Genomic DNA, 22,041 nt, shown 5'->3' with positions numbered 1-22,041 from the left:
AGAGACACACTCCATGACAGCAGAGACTTTGTGCTATCACTGCTCTATCCTTGGTGCTCAATAAACTTGTCTTGAATGAAGGGAGCCAGTAAGAATTTCAGATTGGAAAAAATGCTATTAAAGGAAATAAGCCAGGTGACAAGAGTCAATGACTGGGGAGAACATTTTCTTCTTGTACTGGGTTGAATAGTGTCCTCCCAAAATTCATGTCTACCTAGTACCTCTCAGTGTGATCTTTGTGGAAATAGGGTCTTTGCAGATATAATTAAATTGAGATGAGGTCATAATGGATTAGGGTAGGTCCTCATCCAGTAAGTAGTGTCTTTATAAGAAGAGAAAACAGAGACACAGAACACACGGAAAGGAGGATGCCATGGGAAGGCACAGGGACACAGAGACACAGAGGGAGAATGGCGTGTGACGTCAGAGGCACGTAGCATCCAGGATTGCCAGCAACCACCAGAAACTCTCGGAGAGAGGCATGGGATGGCTTTCCCTCAGGGCCTCCAGTAGGTTGCCCACCCTGCTGACACCCACTGGACTTCCAGCTTCCGGAACTGCAAGAAAACATATTTCTGTTGTTTAAGTCCCCAGTTGTGGTACTTTGCTCCAGCAGCCCCAGGAAATGGACACACCCCTCTTCCTCACATCTCTATCAGTTCCCCAGAACCCTGCAACTCACCTGCAGCTGTCCCCAGAGCCCCTCACTGAGTCACCTTTTTTGTGTGGAGCCCCCAGCAGCTGAGTGCAGGTTCCCACTTGGCCACCGGGTAACCTTGCATCTAGATGTGAGCAGGTGGTGAGAGTCTGCACAGGAGCTGGGGGTGGTCCAAAAGCACAGCCAGTTTTTTCAAAACTTCAGTGTCCTGGTTGGGAGGAAACAAGCCTCAAACTGTGCTGGGAATCAAGACCAGAGCACATGAGGTTACCAGCCAACTGCACAAATGGGACATCCAGAGGCAATCACCCAGCTTTTGGTTCAGTAAGCTCCTTTTTCAATTAAAAAGCCTGGAAGTATCATATATGAAGGGGTCTTGTAGATTTCCACCGGCTGCTGTTTCATCCAGAGGATGAAAGCTTTTCTCTGCCAGGGCTAGAGCTCTCGTGGGGCTCTGGTGTTAATGCTCTTGGGTGCTGTGTGTGTGTGATTTTGGGAAGAAGGGCACGGGACTGAAGGGCGGTTCCTACTGGCACGAGCTGGTACTGGCTCCTGCGATACTTTTCATTCATAGCACTGATCACAGTTTGTAATTGCATATTTACGGAATTAATTTATTTTGCCTGGAAGGATCCGTGTCTGTTTTGCCAAAAATCCCCAGGAGGATGGGGATTATGACTTTTTGCTTCCCTGTGTCGCTGCGCAAAGCGCGGTGTGCAGCTGACAGCAAGCATTCGATAACTATTTGCTAGAGGGAAGTGAGATGTGCAAACACAGATTAATAGATTGGGATGCTAAAGTCACCCTGCTGAAGAGTGCTGTACATCTCTTAGAAGTAACCTCCCTTTTCACTACATAACTCCATCTCCCGTGTGGCCCAACTGATGAAAATTCCCCTCCTCTTAATCTTCACATAAGGGAACTTATGTGAAGGGAACCAGCTCACGGGGCTTTCTTTCTCTCCCCCAACTCTACTGTAACCTCTTTTTTAGGTAGTCAACTTTTTTTTCCTTCCAAAGGAAAACTTACGTGGAATCCCAATCCAAATCCAACTGAAGGCTGAGTTGTTCACGGGGCAGTGGGAGTTGCGGCAGGTGTGGAACGCTCACAAGCCTCCCGCTAAGGCACCTCCAATAATCCCCAGAGAGTTTCTGGTTTGAAAACCCCACCACGGGGGTCCCAGAGGATCCCTCCCCATCTGGGGACGTGGGCCTCTGAGACTCAGCTTCAGTGGAAGCTGGGCCCTCAGACCTTGACTCAGACTCAAATGTTGGGACCACACTCCCCCAGGAGGTGGCCCACCCGGAAGGCAGATTCTGGCTCCTCAGGGAAACATGTCTCTCCATCACCTCGTATCCATCTGATAAACAGACTACTTCTTCAGGACTGAGCAGCAGGATAAAGCACAGTACAACCACATAAGAAAAATAACTTTGTTATTGGACATATATAATCTTGTCAAAAGTATGTCATAGCATCACATCCATAACTGAATACTAGCTCAACTGTTATATGGACCTGTTATAAATAACGAACATAGCTACTGAAGGATATGACTAGCCACTGGAAATAAAAACAGAGTCACGACACACATGGAATTCCCCAGGGTGCTTGCTTTGGGGATCTCATAAAGAACGCTGAGGCCCCTGGGGGATGTGTAAAAGGGTCTTCTTTCTGTGATATCCCTAAAGCAGTAATATTTGTTGCAGGAGCACGTGAAGTCCAAGGTTTTATGTGTTAACAATTACGGCCATGTTTGTGTTTTTTCTTCAAATGGAAAATTATTTTTTGATTTGTTGTGAAACATACATGCTGATGGTGCCAGGACAAATTTCATCTATTTCCTGAACTCATTATTAATAACTTTATGCTTTTTTTTTTTTTTTTTTTTTTTTGCGGTACGCGGGCCTCTCACTCTTGTGGCCTTTCCCGTCGCGGAGCACAGGCTCCGGACGCGCAGGCTCGGCGGCCATGGCTCACGGGCCCAGCCGCTCCACGGCATGTGGGATCTTCCCGGACCGGGGCACGAACCCGTGTCCCCTGCATCGGCAGGCGGACTCTCAACCACTGTGCCACCAGGGAAGCCCCTATTAATAACTATAGATGGCTCTGTTCTTCTAGTTGTTTGGCCTGGATTCCTGCAAATGAATTTCCTTTTCAGGAAAGGTTATCTGAAAGATGTTAAGGTGATACTGCTGCTCTGTGACAGGCTGGAGTGGGGAGAGGGCGAGGGACACTCGAAGTATGAGGAGGGATTTGCTATCACCCCAAGGAGATGCCTGGTGCCTAGTCACGAAGAAGATCCTCCCCCTGCACGCCTGGCAGCAGGCCTCACGAGGCCGACAGTAGTATGAACCCTAGAAAGGGAGCATGGCCAGAACCAGGGGGCCCTTCACCTGGCATCTGGTGGAGTAACAAAGCCCCGACCCCTGGATGCCAATGTGCATTTGTTATTTACCTGTTTGGCTAGGAACACACCTGCCTGAGTTTATACGGTAGAAATGACTTTAGTTGACCAATTCATTCTGTGGCAGGTGTTAGAATTAATACAGAAGGAGAGACAAGACAGCATTCCCTGTGTATCCCCATAGGCGTTGGCATCATAAAGCTTATAATTTCTCCCTGTGGAATTGGAAAGGGAGGAGGATTTTCTTACACTAAAATGTATCCCCTCCTTGCGCTATTTTGAACTGGAGAGTTTTATGCCCATCGCTTTCCGAAACAGAAGCAATCTATGAAGTCCTATTCTAAGTTCTAGTTATCAGGGTGCAAAAAATTGAAGTCAGCATTTCTGGGAAAGAATTGAGGAGTGTACAAAGACCTTTCTTCCCCATGACACATGAAGTGGATTACCAAAAGTAGCAAATTTTATGCCCGCTACCCCCAAAAGCCTTTTCCATTAGGTTCTAAGCGGAAGTCCTGTTTAGACAGTGAAGCTTTGGTTTTTCACCCATAGCTAAAAGACACATTAGGAATAACAATGCCTTATGTCTTATCTTTGAAAAATATAATTTGGGCATACAGAGTACATATTTAGTCCTATGGTAGCAGTCCAAGTTTTGAAACTCTGAGGATAAATAATTATTGTATAAGTTGACCTGATCCAGCAGATTGAGATGACAAAATACAGGTTACTGTGTGTTTTGTTAGAAAATCTTATCCAGAATCGTCTCACAAATCCCAGATATTACCACCTTCCATTCATTGTTAATATATTACCCTAGCCTCCGGCTAAACACGCAATTTCGTTGCATTTTATGAGTACTCAACAACAGAGAAGAGAATTCTATTTCTACATACAGTTCATGGTTAAAAAGGTAATTAAATTCTTCATTAAAAAAAATCAAAGATGAACCTCATCATTTCTCATAGAGCCTGTGCATTTTTTTTTTTTTTTTTTTTTTTTTTAGCATTCATCCATCCACACACTTTAAATACCGCGTCCCACAAGCAGGCAAACGTTAAATATATATACCAGATGGGAATCAACAGCTGCTCAGTTCATCTCTGCGAACCCGTGGCTGGCGAGTGCTTCTGCTGTGAAGATTAGATTCTGGAGAGGCTGAAGGGGGGCAGGAAAGATCCTAGAAAAGGAGCACTGAGGATGCGTTCGCTTTCAGCTGTAACACTTTGGTGGACAGTCACCGGGGACTTTGCGTGAGTAAGAAACAGCGGAGTCAAGTGTTGGTGAAAAACTCAGCCACTGGCTGGCTGACTGGAGCCCTGTGTCTCTAACAGGATGGGGACGAGAGAAGGAAGGCTGGTGTCACTTGAGATTTGCAAACACAAGCCCTTCCTATCGTTCTGAAGAAAGATTGAAAAGTGGCAATATAAACACCCATGGTGGTTGTCTTTAAACAAGCTCTCCCAGGAGAGTGAAATGATGTAGGCTAAAAGGAGATGGAAAAAGAAAATTAAACACAAACCGCCCAGAAAGTCATGGGGACACTGCAGGGTGGGAAATGGGAACATGAGCAAAGAGAAGTTGTAACAGTGGTCCTTTGTGAAGCTTAATACAAGTACAAAGGTCTCCTGAACAGGTCGATGAAACGTCATTCTGGGTGTCAAACGACAAAGCCACAAAGTGAACCTGAAGGAGCCTGTAAGCTGCCCATTAAAACCAAGAGGTTCCCCAACAATATTACAAAGTGGCAGATGTTCCTGCCCCTCCCTTGAGCACTCGTGCTCCTGTGGTTCCAGAGAAAAAAGCCTTTTCCGGAATGTGTGTCCTTCTGGGACCCAGAAGTGTAAGAGCGAACACTGACTCCAGGGGAGGTTTGGGAATATACTTTGCCAGCTGCTTCCTGTGTTTGCCGAGGAAAGGAAATCAAGAAGACCCGCAAGAACTGCAACTAGGACTAAATTATGGAAAATTAAGGAAAAACCGGGAGGAAGTTTTTAGCAAACGAGGAAAACTGTTGTTTTGCCCCTCCCTCATCCAAGAGATCTTTCAATCATGTGTTAGTCTCAACACGCTGGCAAGCTTGGCTGGCCCCTGACAAGGGCTTCTAATTCCCACAGACAGCACATTTACCTGCCTCTGTGACGCAGCAGGTCCCCTGCCCAAGGTTCTTCTGCCCCATGGCCAACAACCCGAGCAGGCAGCCTCTTCCAGCCTGAGCACCACCGTACACCGATTCAACCTGGATCACAGCCTAATGGCACCTGGCGGGCACCCGGTCACAGCCAGGGAATTCGGCACCTCTCCCTGAGGGTCAGTTACCTTTAACAAATAATCTGTGGTTTACTAAGCAAGCTCACTCAATCGATCAGATAGCTTTAAAACGTCCTGGCCAACCGGGAGCCCGCTGTTCTAATGTGAACCAGGGCACTGCATTCACTTACTTTTTGTCTTGACAATGGAATTTATTCCTACAGCGACAGTAATTTTCTTCTTCCAATAGGATAGTTATAGGTAAGCGTGGTAGGAACCCTTAACTGTCACATCTTGAGTGTCAGTATGTGGCAGCTTATAGGACAGTCAATACGGGACTGTAATTTTTCTCCATCTTTTCTAATCTCCACTCCTTCTCTCCTTTCCTTAATCAAAGTTAGGAAACAAGGTTGGATAAGAGGACAGAATATTTTAAATCTGTTAGATTGACAAGGAAAAAGAATTATCCACCAAGATAAATATACATTGTCATCTCTCCCTTTTCACTGAAAATTTTGATTTAATTTGACTTAATTTGATTTAATTCATTTAATTTGATTTAACTTTGACACTGAGGTGTAATAGTCTATTTTGGACACGTATCTATTATTTTTAATAAGTAAACTCACATTTTCTTAGAACCGCCTTGCCATTCCCCACTTTTTGATAGTCTGCCAAATTTTAAGACACTGTGAGAGTACCTGATTCAGAAATCAGAAGTCCCTGGGAAATAAGGAAGTCAAAGGAAAGTTCCATGCAGATTCTCCAGGGGAAGCAAGTAAATCAATCATTTCCTCCCTCTTGTCTTTAGTATGTCTAGCCTGAAAATAGTGTTTGGGATAAGAGAAGTACGGAGAAGAAAGGAAAAGAGTTTAAAAAAAAGAAAAAAAGAACGTATCTTTTCTAGGTCTCCAGTGGTGTTCTGTTCTGTTCTCTGGATGATTTCACTGCAGGCGAACACTGCTCTTCCTTTGGCGTGAAGATGTCGGCGTGTGCTAAGGATAGAAGTCTCTGTGGGTTCCCAAGTCTCTTGTCTCAGTTCTTTTGGGGTTGTCATCTCCAGAGCCGAAGTCCATGGTCTCTGGAGAGCTGGATAATTCCTGAGGTAACGGGAACTCCTCTGCTGAAGAGTCAGTCCGGTGCCCGAACACCTTTTCCTGCAGCTCGGTGATGTCATTGCGGATGTCCGCCAGCATGAGCAACAGGAAGTCGAAAGAACCAGGGGGTCCCTGCGCAGGAGAGAGGTGTCAAAGCTAGACCACCACACACCCAACCCCTGGCCGACTGATGGCTTCCGTGGGCTCCGGGGTCTGCTGTCCTGCTGCTGGCTGGCAACTACTTAAGTCAACTCTGTGTCGCAAAGGGACGAAACATAAGGACTACAACAGCCTGGGGGATTCTGCCTTCTATTCCTTCAGCTCCCGGATGAGCTATGGTGACACGCTGACCTCTCGTAGCTCTAGGCTCTATCAAATCCAGTAAAATGACAGAATATGAGAATAACCCTCCTAGGTTACTTTCCAAAGAACCCTGGAAGACACTTACGAAGGCAGAGAGTAGTGGTTAAGAGGCTGGGGTTCTGTTGCGTTTGAACCTCAGCTCTGCCACTTACTAGCCGTGTTGCCCTGGGCAAGTTACTTAATTGATTTGGGTTTCTGTTTCCCATCCATAAAACGGGGATAATAATAGTCCTAACTCTGTAGGGTTTCATAAGTGAGGGTTTAATGAGTTAATGCATGTACAGGGCATGTAGCATAACACATTTTTAAATGTTATCTTTTTAAAAATGAAATTATTAAAATGTCTATAAGGATGGTTGACTATAACTGCAATTTTTTTAAAAAATAAATTTATTTTTATTTTTGGCTGTGTTGGGTCTTTGTTGCCACGTGTGCGCTTTTCTGTAGTTGTGGCGAGCGGGGGCTACACTTCGTTGCGGTATGTGGGCTTCTCATTGCGGTGGCTTCTCTTGTTGCGGAGCATGGGCTCTAGGTGCGTGGGCTTTAGTAGTTGTGGCACGTGGGCTCAGCAGTTGTGGCTCACGGGCTTTAGAGTGCAGGCTCAGTAGTTGTGGCACCCGGGCTTAGTTGCTCCGTGCCATATGGGATCTTCCTGGCCCAGGGCTCGAACCCGTGTCCCCTGCATTGGCAGGCGGATTCTTAACCACTGCGCCACCAGGGAAGCCCTATAACTGTAATTTAAACGAAGTTCAGTATATGGTAAAGGCGTCCATTCCTCATTGACCAGGAAAGGTCCAAACAAAGGCTTCCTAATTCTTCTACTGACTGAACACCTTTTGTCATTATAAACTATTTACTAAGCCTTGATTTCTATGAAGTGCTGTGTGGAACATGGGAAAATAATGTGTGAACATGAGTGTTCTGGGCTTCAATCTTTTTTTTTTTTTTTGGCGGTACGCGGGCCTCTCACTGTTGTGGCCTCTCCCGTTGTGGAGCACAGGCTCCGGACGCACAGCCTCAGCGGCCATGGCTCACGGGCCCAGCCGCTCCGCGGCATGTGGGATCTTCCCGGACCGGGGCACGAACCCGTGTCCCCTGCATCGGCAGGCGGACTCTCAACCACTGCGCCACCAGGGAAGCCCTGGACTTCAACCTTTATCAGCCTCTGCAACCCCTGCTTTGAAGCCACCACCTTAGCAAGCAGCAGGACAGCAGCTTACGTAACTCTGCAAAGCACTCAGTGCTGTACGGAGAGCATTCTGACATCAGTGGATGATCACCTGAGGTGTGGCAGTTCAGATGCCACCTGCACTGCACAGATTAGGGGATGGACACCCAGAGGTGGATGCTAAGTGACATGGCCGTGATCAGAGAGCTAACAGGTGGAAGAGTGGAGATGGCATCTCAGACCTCCTACCTCTAAGGTCAAGGATCTTTGTCTTTCTTCAGAAGTGACACTGACTTCTTCACAAGCAATGGGGTTGCTTGAATCATCTGTGCTTTTGGATACGATTAATTTTCACTTTTAATCTCCCAGACACTATACATCCAATCCAGCTAATTTTGTCTCAATGGTCCTGAGTAGCTGAGCACGTCTGAGCTTCCTGGAGGGGATGGTCATCCAACCTGCTAGGGTTCTAGTGGTGGCTAAATTCTTAAACGTTCAGAGTTATGACTTAACCCCGTAGATTTCTTCTTTAGCTCCTTCAGATGTTGTAAGACATACCTGGAAACAGACTCACGACATACTGGGGTTTTGAATCTTAAGAGAAGACATTCCAAGTAGAGATTAGCTATGATAATAGAAACAACAATAGGAAATGAATTTTCAAAAGTAAACCCCAACCAGCTGCTAAAGGCTTCTGTGATTCTTCTTCTAACCACGGAGTTCTCTGTGGGCAAGTTGAGCGACAGCTGGAAGGGGCTGGCTGTTGCTCATAAGACCAACTTACAGGCTCATCAGAGCTGCAGCCCTGAGCACACTGCACTGGGGAAGCAGGACAGGTGGTGCTACTTACTGGAGACCCTCTGGGGCCAGGTGCTCCTCTTTCCCCCTAAGAACAGAAGGGTCAGGGTTAGCTTTCTGGACAACACGGATGCCACCACCCCAGTCTCTATTTAGGTACCCCACCACTACCATCTGCCTGCACAAAACAGAAAATACCTCCTACGGGAAACAAACGTTAAGCTTGAAGCTCCACACGTGGGATCGCTGGTTTGAACCGAGCTGCTTTGAGTCAAGTGCCTCTCATTTTGATTTCCCCCGAGGCCATACATTTTCCAACCAGATCTGACAGCAGGAAAGCTGCTATTTCCAGGCAGTGTGTGGAATAACTTAGAAGCCTCCAAAGTAACTCACACTGACTTCTGTATGAGGCAAGTGGCAGGCAGCCCTCAGAGTGGAACCACCCACTTGCACAGAATGGGACTTCTCCTGTTCTTGACTTAAACACCACAAAGAAATGGGAACACACACAAAACAGCCCCACATGTAACACTGGCTAACGAGAAAAACCCACGCTACCATGACAGCAAGGAGGCTTGTTTAACATTTATAGGGTGATTTTTCTTAGAAGCGGTTTTGGCGGTTGTTTTTGTTATTACGGTTGTTCCGTATTTTAAGAAAATGGCTTTTTAGATTCTCCTCCCAGCTTTGGGGACAAAAGGTGTATCTGTGTCTCAACTTCGCCACATGCAAAATGGGGACAACAAACTGTGCTTGAGTTTTACGTGATGCCTGCTCAGTAGGTGGAAACTGAGAAACCTAAGGCTTGTAAGGACCCCTCAGAAGACTTACCTTAGAACCATCTCTTCCTGGGGCACCTGGTGGGCCCTACAAGACAAAGGGACCTAGTTTAACAGAAGGAACACGCCTTCCCCAACTACACATGGGAGCTCTGATGAAATACTGACCACGGGGCCCCTCCGGCCTTGCTTAATGTGGGACAGATCAGGAGACGGTCCCATGGGTCCCATGGAGCCCCGCGGGCCGGGCTGCCCGGGGGGGCCTGGAATACCCGGGAAGCCTGGGCTCCCCTTTGGTCCTGGTGAGCCTGCAATCAAAGAACACCTCATTAGTCCACAGCCCGCGAGGAGGGCAAGGCTGACTGACAAGAGAGTCCAGGAGCCCCATTCAGCCACTTCTCTTCCCTCTCTGACCTTTGCCTTCTGACCTCTCCACTGAGATGTCCCATAGGCAGTCTGAACTTAACACGGCCAGAAATTGACCTCCCTATTCTTTTAAAAAATGTTTATTGAAATACAGTTGGTTTACAATGTTGTGTTAGTTTCAGGTGTACAGCGAAGTGACTCAGACTTCCCCATTCTTTTCACGGACCTCCAGTCCCCCAGCCACTCAAGCCAGAAACCTGAGAGTCTTCCTACAGATTTCCCTGTTTCCACAAGCTCCTTATCCAATCAGTGACCAGTTCTGTGCATTTCACTTCTTTAACGGCTCACAACGATCTGCTCCTCTGCACCCCCCATCACGGCAGGGCGGTGGTTAATGCAGCTGGGGAGTGTGAGTGTCCAGGTTTCAGCAGCAGGGGGACCTGCCTTTAAATCTTGGACAAGCTGCTTGATCTCTTTGAACCTTAGTTCCTCATCTGTAAAGCAGGGCTAATAAAACTCTACCTTACAGAGCAGTTCTGAGCATTAAATGAGACTTTAGATACACGTACACACCACTCGGTGTAGCACCTCACACATTGAGGCACTAAAATAAAATCTATGTTAGCCCTTCCTTTTTTCTTTTTAAAAAAAACATTTTCTAGAATCAATGATTTTTTAAAATATAAATTTATATATTTATTTTTGCTGTGTTGGGTCTTCGTTTCTGTGCAAGGGCTTTCTCCAGTTGTGGCAAGCGGGGGCCACTCTTCATCGCGGTGCGCGGGCCTCTCACTGTCACGGCCTCTCTTGCTGCGGAGCACAGGCTCCAGACGCACAGGCTCAGCAGCCATGGCTCACAGGCCCAGCCGCTCTGCGGCATGTGGGATCCTCCCAGACCAGGGCTTGAACCCGTGTCCCCTGCATTGGCAGGCGGACTCTCAACCACTGCGCCACCAGGGAAGCCCTCCTTTTTAAAAAAAAAAAAAAAAAAATTATTCATTTTTTATTTTTGGCCGCGTCGGTCTTTGTTGCTGCACGCCAGCTTCCCCAAGTTGCGGTGAGCATGGCCTACTCTTCATTGTAGCCCTTCCTTTCATTTGCTTCAACTCTCGCCTCAGAGCGAGTCCCTCTGTTTCCCATCAGTCTTGTTCACCCCTCACCTGTTCTTCACACCTCTATATGAATATTATTTCTGAGCAAGTCTTACTGTGTAACCTTCCTACTTTCAACCGTTTGGGGCAAAAGCCTCAAGCCACTGACGTGGGGCAGCAAATCTCCTGCAGGACCCAGGGGGATGGCTATTACTATAAGAGGAGGGGCAGCAAACTCTCCGGCTCAAGATCTGCCACAGATACAAGCCAGAGTTGGACTGCCACAGGTTGGGAGAAGACCTTACCCTAAAGCCTGGATGCCCAGCTCATGCTTCGTGCTGCAGCTGGACCAGGAGAACTGAAAAATCCTTGAGCTCCACAGCCCCACCTCGTGGTAGTAAGTCACAGCAGTCTCCCACTGGAGAACAGCAAGAATGTGGAGAGAGGAGCTCAGAGTGGCACAGCTCTGCAGGGGCTGCTGAAAGCTGAGAACCACTGAGAAACACCCACCAGCACCCTAGGCCCCCACTAACCATAGAGTAACAGTATCCTGCCATCGGAGGAATTTGAAAACTTGAAGACTGTGGAACACTAGAGGTAAAGACAGTGAGAACACACCCAAACCTGGCTCAGTTATTCATTAGACTGACCCAATTCTTCTTGCCAGCAGCCTGGATACCCATCTCCAGGAGTAATTATTTTGTCCCCCAGTCTCTACTGGTCCTCTCCGAATGGTATCTGGCATTCAGTCGAAAATTTTGAGGCACATTATAAAAAACCAAAAACCAAACAAAAACCAGCCCCCTCCCCGATTAAACAGCCCCCATTCAAGAGACAGAGCAATCAACAGAATCAGACTTAGAGGCGACCCAGATGTTAAGGTTACCATTCAGGGACTTTAAAATCACAGCGTATGCTAAAGGTGCTAGAGGAATAGACAGTTTGCCTGAACAGATGAGGGAATTTCAGGTCTCTTTTTGCTTTTGTCATCTGTGCTTTTGGCGTCCTATCCAAGAAATCACTACCAAATCTAATGTCATGAAAATTTTTGCCTATGTTTTCTCCTAGGAGTTTTACAGTTTCAGGTCTTACATTTAGGTCTTTAATCCATTTTGTATATGGTGTAAAGCAAGAGTCTAACTTCATTCTTTCGCATGGGGAAGGATCTTGTGTTTTAACCCATTTTAGCCTGTCAACTTTATGAGGGCATGGGTTATATCTTAATCGTCAGCACACGCTCAGAGAGGCCCAGGTACAGAGAAGGCTGCTTAGTAAACGTGTCATGTCAAACGACTGCAATGAAGAGGCTGGGCTGATTGCTGAGCTATAATTATTCCTCAGCGATGTATTCCTTAGTGCTATAATGATTCCTCTCTTTCAAACGCACACAGTAATTACTTCTTGATTGTACGCGGCTCCTACAATCGGCAGAGCACAGTGATAGGATGGAATGGCTTTCAGGCACCAGAAAACAAAACAAAACAAAGACTTCAAACTTATCATGTCTGGGGACGTCTTTTCTAGCCCACAAAATAATTGAGCCAACATAAAACGCAGTCAATGTTCGATCCAAGTATGTCTCTCACCCCCTATTCTCAATGCTGGTTCCAGGTACATCCTGAAAGAGTTCATCTGGGAAGGGAACCAGATCCCTCTTATAACTCTGAATATAAATATAATATTTTTATTATATATTATATTATATGAAATATAATATTTTATATAATATATAATAAATATATTATATTATATAATATATAATAATATACAATATAATATATATTTTTATATATAATACAATATATTATATTATATAAAATATAAATATTTTACCTCTGATAGCACAAGGACAGGCCAGAGGTAATATCGCACCTTCATTTACACAGTCAATGAACTTCAGAGATCGCTATGTCAAGTGCCTTTAAAGTGTGGGGCTTTGATGTACAAACGTCAGCACCTTATAAAGGAAGAGTGGGAAGCACAGAACAGCAGCCACTCCCTCAACACCAAAGCCAAAGGGTTCCAGCCTAGTAGAGCTTCCTGTAGTGGTGGCCCAGGCTGTGATTTATCACAGACTCCAGGACTGGAATTTTAGTTAAGGGTAAGAGAAATCTTATTATCTCTCTAGTTGCCCTAACACATCTCAACTGAGGGCATCACAAACAATGAGGCTAGAAGTAAGGAGAGAGAAGGAATAAGGATTGGAGGAGAAAGCAAGGGCATAGCCCACTGCCAAAGCCAGTCCTCAATCACTCCCTGCTCCAGCAAGGACCCTGGACAGCTCAAACCATGCTAGAAACCAGACGGCAGAACTGGAAAGGAAAGCTAGCAAGTCATTCGTTAAGTGAGAGAGTGGCAGGGACTTATATACACTACCAAATGTAAAATAGATCGCTAGTAGGAAGCAGCCGCATAGCACAGGGAGATCAGCTGGGTGCTTTGTGACCACCTAGAGGGGTGGGATAGGGAGGGTGGGAAGGAGACGCAAGAGAGAGTAGATATGGGGATATATGTATATGTATAGCTGATGCACTTTGTTATAAAGCCGAAACTAACACACCATTGTAAAGCAATTATACTCCAATAAAGATGTTAAAAGAAAAAAAAGAAGAAGAAAGAAGCCAATGGCTCCCCTGTTCCTACTTTGTCCTTGTTGAAGGGACAGGTAGGCTGGCCTGGGGGGATGAACTTCCTCCAGGGAAGCAGAGCGAGAACATTCTCTTAGAGAAGGATGGAGAACACTGCAAACAATCAGTTTGTAAGGAGAGACCTAAGTCTACTTAGAAGCAGCAAGAGGCTGCCTGTGTGTGGCATCTGCTGGAGAAAACTCAACCATGACCCAGAGGCCAAAAGAGTGAACGAGAGGAGAAACCAAAGTCCTGGACCAGTTCTTGGTCTCTGTACAGACTGAGACCCAGGCCACCTGGGTTTTGATGGAAACCAGGAGATGAATATATAAGTGGAGAAGAAAACATATAGTTTGGGAAGCATTCTGAGCCTTTGCTTTTGCTGACCTTCCAGCCTAAAATCTGCCCGTGTCCTCTGTGCTTGGACCAATCCTACCTCTCGTGTTCTTCCAGGTCCAACTCAAACCCAAGTCCCCTGACCACTGCAGGCTACAGTGATCTCTCTCTTCCTTAAGCTTCCACAGCAGGAAGTACCTGCATACTTTACTTGGGGGCAGGCAGGTACTGTTTTATTCTATTTGCTTTCACTTTATGTGTCTTGTCATCCTCGTTAGAATGTCAGGAGGTCATTCACAACACCTAGCACACTGCTAGGCGATGAACATGAGGGATAAGACATCCATGTCTTAGAGTCATTTGTTAACACTAATATAAAAAGTATTGATGTATCTATGGAGGGACTCCTAATAAAACAGAAAACACCCTGTTGTTATTTTTTAAAGTTCTCATTGCGTATTGCCTGACGGAATGATAGGAAATTTGGGATTTTCTTCAGAGTAACAAGGGTGAATCTCCAAAACAGTACGCGGAGGAAGCCAGACAGAAGGAATAGATTCCTTTCTATGAAGTTGTAGAACGGACAGAACTGCAGCAATACAAAGCAGGTCAGTGACTGCCTAGAGCTGAGGATGTAGATTGCCAAGGGCACAAGGGAACTTTCTGGGATGGTGGAAATGTTCTACACCTTGACGTCGACCAGATATAGGGTGGTGGTTAGGAAGTGCTTGATATAGGGTGTATGCATCTGTCAAAACTCGTCCAACTGTATCTTAAGTGTGTACAGTTTATTGTATAGAATTGTATCTCAGTGAGACTGACTTTTAAAGGAAAACAGAGAGATAAATATCAAAATAAATATCAATGTAAGTGTGTTCACAAATAACAGGGGAAGGAGGAGACAGGATTGGGGAAGAGTGGCAGTGAGGCTGGCCATAAGGTGTTAGCACCAGGCGATGAGCCCACAGGAGTTCATTACGCCATCCTACGTTCATATATGTTAGTGTTAAAAATAGTTTTCATTTTGTTTCTCCGTAACTTAAGATGATCTTTATGAATCTTGTCCACACCCAGGACAATGACTTTTTTCTCCCTGATTACTATCGGTTAGAAGGGTTTCTCAGGCTTGACCCAATTCCCCGAGGCCCTCTTGGCACACGAGCATGGAACTCCCTGGACCCCGGCTTCTGCTCCCATCCATGGGAGCTAAAAAACTCTGTCGCACCGCCCCCCCCAACTAAACGTGAGCTCTCGGCAGGCCCTGGCTGGTGAGCCTATCGCCCTTTTATGCTATTTGCTTTCACTCTGTGCTTTTATGCCCTTCTTTATACTCACCGGGGGGGCCCTGGCCCCCAGGCAGGCCAGGAGGTCCTGGAATGTAGGCATTTGAGGCCAGCACCTTGTCACCAGTGATGTACTTGCCCAGGTCCGCAGCGCTGTTGGGTAGCAGGGCAATCTGCAAAGAGAAGAGGAACCTGGGTCAGGAAGCACCGACGGCCCCACCGCTGCCAGGGAATGCCCTGCGCTTGTGTGGTCTGCAGAGGCCACAGAGCCTTTCCTTGTGCATACGCCTTTATCCGAGCCAGTCAGCGTGCAGATGGACGGTAGAGATCCTTCTTATAAACCCGGAGGCCTTCTAGTCAAAACAACTTGTACAAGAGCACTCCCCTGGCTGCTTAGTGGGTGAACCTGGATCAGTTCCAGCCTGCCTAGATATCATTAGACTCATCATCTTCATAATTAATACAATCCACCTGTTTCAGACTTTTATTAAGAACTCATGTCTCAAACATTTGAGAAACTACTACGTGCCAGGCCCTGTGCTTCGTTCTAAGGCGACAACAGTGAACAAGACATGGTCCCGGCTCTAACAGATCTCCGCCTTGAGAGCCAGGATGGAAAATATGACTTACAGGTCACGCGTACGCTCAGGTGTTTGGGAAACAGTGGCTGTGATGGTTTTAAAATATGTCCACAGATTTTTGGACACTCCTCCCTTTAAAAGGTGGAGGCTAATTTTCTGCCCTCTGAGTGTGGGTTGTGCTTGGGGACTTGCTTCTAATGAATAGAAAATGACGAAAGTGACGGTGTGTAATTTCTGAGATAAAGTCATAAAAGGCATCATGGCTCCCTGCCTCTCTCTCTCTCTCTGATTTCAGGAGCTCATTCTAGGGGAAGCCAGAGGGACCACACACGTGAATGACCTTTGCATTCCTTGAGGTCAGGAATCAGTGAGACCCTTGGTAAGAACTGCACGCTCTTAATGTCCATTTCCTCACTGATAACGCCCACCATTAAGACGTGAGGATTACACAGGTAGTGTGTATCAGGTGCCCAGCACAGGACCTGAAATGTACTAAGTGCTTGATAAATGGTCGTTCTAGTCTCTTCCTTCCAGGAAGCTGATTCAGGGGTGTAAAATCAGTGGAGACTGCGTTTTTGAGGCTCAGAGCTACCCCCAGAGGTTTCACTCGGGATCCTGGAGTCCCACAGAAACCAAGTATCACTGCGATTTTCTGAAACAAGCTGCATTTGTCACCCACGTCCTCCTGGACGAGGCCCTGCTTGGGGACCCTCTGGCCAGAGGGCAATGCAAGTTACGAGAAGGTCCGTGGATATCTCATCCTTGCCCGTGGAGCGCTCCGAGGCTCTACACCCATCTTCGGATCTGAGCTGCGGACAGAGTTTCCTACCACCTGTTAGTGATCAGAGGTGGCCAACTGCCACTGTGACAGAGTTGTGCTCTGTGGGTTCAGCATCAGCACAGAGTGCTAAATTAGAAATTGTGCAAGTTCTCCCTCTGAGGCTTATGTCAACTCCAAATTACTACAGCTTTTGGTGATAAGAAATATAGAATTGAATGTTGATTTGAAAAACCATGGAGTTGGGGACTTCCCTGGTGGTGCAGTGTTTAAGAATCCGCCTGCCAATCAATGCAGGGGACACGGGTTTGATCCCTGGTCCGGGAAGATCCCACATGCCGCAGAGTAACTAAGCCTGTGTGCCACAACTACTGAGCCCACACGCCACAACTACTGAGCCTGCATGCTGCAACTGCTGAAGCCCATGTGCCTAGAGCCTGTGCTCCGCAACAAGAGAAGCCACCGCAATGAGAAGCCTGTGCACCGCAACGAAGAGTAGAACCCCGCTCGCTGCAACTAGAGAACGTCCACGCGCAGCAGCGAGGACCCAATGCAGCCAAAAATAAATAAAAATGAAGTGAAAAATTAAAAAAAGAAAGAAAAACCCTGGAGTTTTCTTTACTTTCCTACTTCACGGGCAAGTCAGCATTTCTCACCTCTCCTTTTCTTCCCCACGGATTTCCTCCTGCCCCAGGGAGACTAGACAGTCCCAGTTGAGTTCAACCATGCCACATGAATAACCCCTGGGGTCTCAGGGCACCTGGGTTGATAGTAACAGAGCAGGAAGGTGGAGTAAAAGATGATCATGAGATCTTGAACCCCCCCAAGCCTAGGCCCGAGGAATTTATGGGGAAACTACAAAATCTACCTACTGAACTGCAGCTAAGAGACCAGTGTGTGAATGGCACTGGGAGGCTTGGGAAAGTTCTGCTGTCCAGATGACCTTCTCTGGCTTCATAAAGTCCTCGGCCTTCTGCACTGGTGTCTGTTTCTGAGCATGGAGGTTTGGGAATGATTAGCATGACTATTTTGAAACATGACTCTAGAGGACATCCCTGCCCCAAGATCGCCTTCTCCTGCTGGGTGGCTGCTGGGTTTGGGGCCATCTTGAGCCAGATGTAGAAGCGATGATTTTTCTTAGTTACAGAGACAGATGTTCTTGCTAACAGAAGAAATCCAGTATGAACGAAAAGCGAACATCACAATAATACGTGGTCTGTATGTTGGCAAACGACTTGTACCTGCTACATCTGACGGAGAACAAATTCTTCCAGCTCTCTGCAAGGTGACTGTCCAAGTCCTGCAGCCCATTAGCCCCTTAATGAAGTGCTTGCAATGTTTCTAAAAGGTGAAACCGTGGGAAACCACGAGAGGGTTCTGGCGGTATCCCTGCAGCCTGGCATACAGAAGGGGCGGGGCCACGAGGCCTGAGGTGTTGCCCTGCTCCTCCTGTCCACCCCCCTCGCTCGCCTGCAGAGCACACGTCAGGCTCTCCTGGGTCAAGGCCTCTTTCCTGCTTCAGCTGCCCTAGGTGGCCTATTTGAGCCTAGGATGCTCCTCTGCCTGGAAATTCCTCCACAGTTTTTTTTTCCTTTTCTCGGAGTTCTTACTGAAATCCATTCAGTTCACGGTGCAAGGATGCTCAGAGGGCAGGAAGCTCAAAGAAGCACCGACGCTCTCTTCCGAAGGGTCCCTCAGTGCTTTTGGAGCCCCTTAGCTAGTATGAAAATCCTTGGGTAAGGACAGCCTTGCAGGTCCATGAGCTAGAAGATTCCTGACCATCCAGTGTGTTCCAGATAAACAGTCTTCTTCTGCGCTTTGAGAAGACCCAGTGTTCCCCGAAAGATGCAAGGAAACACACTCAATTCCCCTATGATCATCGTTTAGAATTCAGTAGGGAAAACGATAAGAATTACAACCTTGCGCAATCTGAAAGCCAGCTTTGCACAATTTCAGGTCAGGGTTCATGGTTCAATGTCACTGCCAGGACCCAGCTACGTCCCAAGGGTTTATTTACAATGGTGCTGGCATCACTGTGTCACAGCGAGAGGCCACTCCAATCTGTGACTGCAATGCCTGGGTCCTGGGGTGGAACGGGGGTGAATCCCTGAGTGAGGAGAATTTAGAAGCGAAACTGCTCTAACTAGAGGACAGAGGGTCAACACTGGCCCTTGAAGGCTAGTTCAATTTTATTATCTGCTTCCAAGAGAAAAACTAAATTGTGAATTTTATCTGTGGGTTTTGGCATTAGGCAGATCTATGTTTAAATCTCAGCCCTGCCATGTTCTACCTGTGGGATCTATAGAACTGATTATCTCAACCATATAATGAGGATTGTAATATCCACCTAAGAAGGGCTGCTGGGAGGATGAAAGTGACGATGTCCTGAACGTGCCTGGCCCAGCGCCCAGACTAGTAACCGCCAGCAGCCAGGACCGCGGACACAGTGCAAATGCTCTTCGGGGTGGGACGGGGTCAGGGGTTGAGGGGATGCTCCTGGCTCTGTTTCTAAATAGCGGGATGACTTTGGGTAAGTCCCTTCACCCTTCCAGGTTCTCACCTTCATGCTTATAAAACGAGAGGTTTGGGCCAGACGAACAAGTCTTTGGATGTAAAATTCCGTAAGCAAGCTGGGAGGATGAGACCGGCACGTGGAGGGACTTCAGAGATTAGTCCCCACCCACCCTGGGCCCTCTCCAGCTCTCTTCGCTCCCTTGTAAAAGTCAGGAGTGACCCGGTAAACGCCGACCTCAGCTTCCTGGCTGACCTCCTGCTGGGTGATTACATCCCGCTTCCGGCCAGTTCCTCTGTGTGTCAGCAGGATGAGAGGAATGTAAAGGCACTGGCGTTTTAGAGGCGGCCCTCCAGAAATCCTGGCTTGACCGTCTACCCAAACACAGCAGATGACAGGCTTGAGGGGTGCAGATGTTTGGGAAGAAGTCTGCATGAAGAGTCTGCATTTCTCCTCGATTCCAGTCAATGGAATTATGAATATCATTATCTCGTATTAGCCTTCGTAATAAAAATACCTACCTCACGGGGCTGTTGGGACGAATCAGATGCTGCCTGTAAAGCACTTTATTAGGACATATAATTCATGTTTATTATTTATTCGGTACACATTTACAGAGCTCTTTCTAGGTGGCAGGGACTGTTCTAAGTCCTTTACAAATATTAACTCATTTGATCATCATGAAAACCCTACGTAGTATGTATCACTGTTATCCACTTTCTCTAGAACTGAGGCACAGAGAGGTTAAGTAACTTACCCAGGGTCACACAGCCAGGAAGTAGTGGGGCTAGGACTTAAACTTAGCCAGTCTGGTTCTGGAATCTGTGGTCCTCACCACAACACCCAGCTGCCTCTCTTAATATTACTCATGATACTTGGCAAAGCAATCTACAGTTACTTTCATATAGAATAGTCTTCCCAGCCATCCTGAGAAGACCCATTTTACAGAGCAACTAGATCAAGGTAGCAGAGGAAACCATGAACCACTGAGAAGCCATCTATTTGCCCAGCACTAAAGGCAGCACTGAAGCGAACAAACGCAGCCGTCAGGTTGCACATCTGCTCACACTTCTGAAATCGCATTGACCTCTAACTTCTGAAGCCTCCGCTGCCTGCCCCACTCCACTCGGCCATTGTGTTAACTCCACTGTGGGCTTGGTTTCCCAGCTAAGACAGGAAGCTTATTCAAGGCAGGCCTTTATTCTGTCCATTCTCGTCATTCGTCATCTCCCAGCCCATCACAGGCCAGAGCGGGTGCTCAACAAACACTCTCACTTCCTCAACTGCTCCGCAGCAGCGCTGCTCTCAACTCAGATCACCCCTGCTGCAGGAACACAGGGACCTGTTAAAAACTTGCTCCTTCCATTGTGTATATATATACACCACATCTTCCTTACACATTCGTCTGTTGATGGACACTTAGGTTGCTTCCATTGGCTACTGTAAATAATGCTGCTATGAACACTGGGGTGCATGCATCTTTTTGCATTAGCATTTTTGTTTTCTTTGGATATATAAAAAAGAATGAAATTTTGCCATTTGCAACAACATGGATGGACTTGGAAGGCATTATGCTAAGTAAAGTAAGTCAGAAAAAGACAAATGTGTTATCATTTGTATGTGAAATCTAAAATGTAAAACAAATGAATGAATATAATAAAATGGAGACAAACTCCCAGATACGGAGAACAAACTAGCGGTTAACACTGGGGAAAGGGAAGGGGGGAGGGACAGAATCGGGGTAGGGGATTAAGACGTACAAACTACTATGTATAAAATAAGTAAGCTGCAAGGAAATATATTGCACAGCACAGGGAATACAGCCAATATTTCATAATAATTTAAAATGCAGTATAAACTATAAAAATATTGAATCACTAGGTTGAACACCTGAAACCAATATAACACTGTAAATCAACTATATTTCAATAAAAAAGTCATACCTGAAAAAAAAATTTCTTCATACCAGTAAAAAATAAAAAAATATATAAATTAATTAAAAACTGGCTCCTTGGGACTTCTCTGGTGGCGCAGTGGTTAAGAATCCGCCTGCCAATTCAGGGGGACATGGGTTCGATCCCTGGTCCTGGAAGATCCCAAATGCTGTGGAGCAACTAAGCCCGTGCGCCATAACTACAGAGCCTGTACTCTAGAGCTCGCGAGCCACAACTACGGGAGCCCGTGTGCCACAACTACTGAAGCCCGTGTGCCTATAGCCCGTGCTCTGCACCAAGAGAAGCCACTGCAATGAGAAGCCCGCGCACGACAACGAAGAGTAGCCCCCGCTCGCCGCAACTAGAGAAAGCCCGCGCACAGCAACGAAGACCCAATGCAACGGAAAATAAATTTTAAAAATAAATAAATAAATTCATTTAAAAAAAAAAAACCTGGCTCTTTAGCTCAGATTTTTCTTCAGTGTTCTGATGGGACAGAGACCCCTCTCTGCAAGTCAAATGACGGGTATTTTATCTATACCCCAAACTCTCTTTTTAGCTAAATCACCTGTTTGTTTTTTTCCTTCCCAAAACACAGAAGAAATTGTAGAGGTGAAGGCACTGGGATCTGCACATCATTTCAAAAAAACTTTTTCACTGGAAAATAAAGGCACAGAATCTGGAAACCCCACAAAACAAATCTCTATCTTAGCAAATTATTATAAGGCAAACACCCTTTTATTGAACACCTAAGTCAAAAATCAGAAATTTGTCAGGGACTTCCCTGGTGGTCCAGTGGTTAAGACTCTGCGCTTCCACTGCAGGGGGCGTAGGTTCGATCCCTGGTGGGGGAACTAAGATCCCACATGCAGTGCAGCCAAAAAAAAAAATCAGAACTTTGTCTACATGCTTTGACCCAATCACAGCCTTCTCCCTCCCTCCCCGCAAAGTAACTACTATTCTGACTTTAATCACTTCCTGTGTTTTAAAAAAATAATTTATCAAACCCAACTGTG

At 46.5% G+C, this 22,041-nt stretch overlaps 1 protein-coding gene across 1 annotated transcript in view; it reads right to left on the bottom strand.

Moving 5' to 3' along the window:
- Positions 1-307: 307 nt before the first annotated feature.
- Positions 308-22,041, bottom strand: part of CCBE1 (collagen and calcium binding EGF domains 1) — a 246,855-nt gene continuing 225,121 nt past the window's right edge. The window contains exons 7-11 of the mRNA XM_033424971.2: positions 15,273-15,393; positions 9,686-9,825; positions 9,570-9,605; positions 8,791-8,826; positions 308-6,541 (exon numbers count right to left, since the gene is read on the bottom strand). Coding sequence (XP_033280862.1) covers positions 6,308-6,541; positions 8,791-8,826; positions 9,570-9,605; positions 9,686-9,825; positions 15,273-15,393 — 567 coding nt within the window. The 3' untranslated portion in view covers positions 308-6,307. The remainder of the gene's footprint in view (positions 6,542-8,790; positions 8,827-9,569; positions 9,606-9,685; positions 9,826-15,272; positions 15,394-22,041) is intronic.

Source organism: Orcinus orca, chromosome 15, assembly GCF_937001465.1.
Source record: "Orcinus orca chromosome 15, mOrcOrc1.1, whole genome shotgun sequence".
Taxonomy (NCBI): domain Eukaryota; kingdom Metazoa; phylum Chordata; class Mammalia; order Artiodactyla; family Delphinidae; genus Orcinus; species Orcinus orca.
This window is presented reverse-complemented; position numbering and strand designations above follow the sequence as displayed.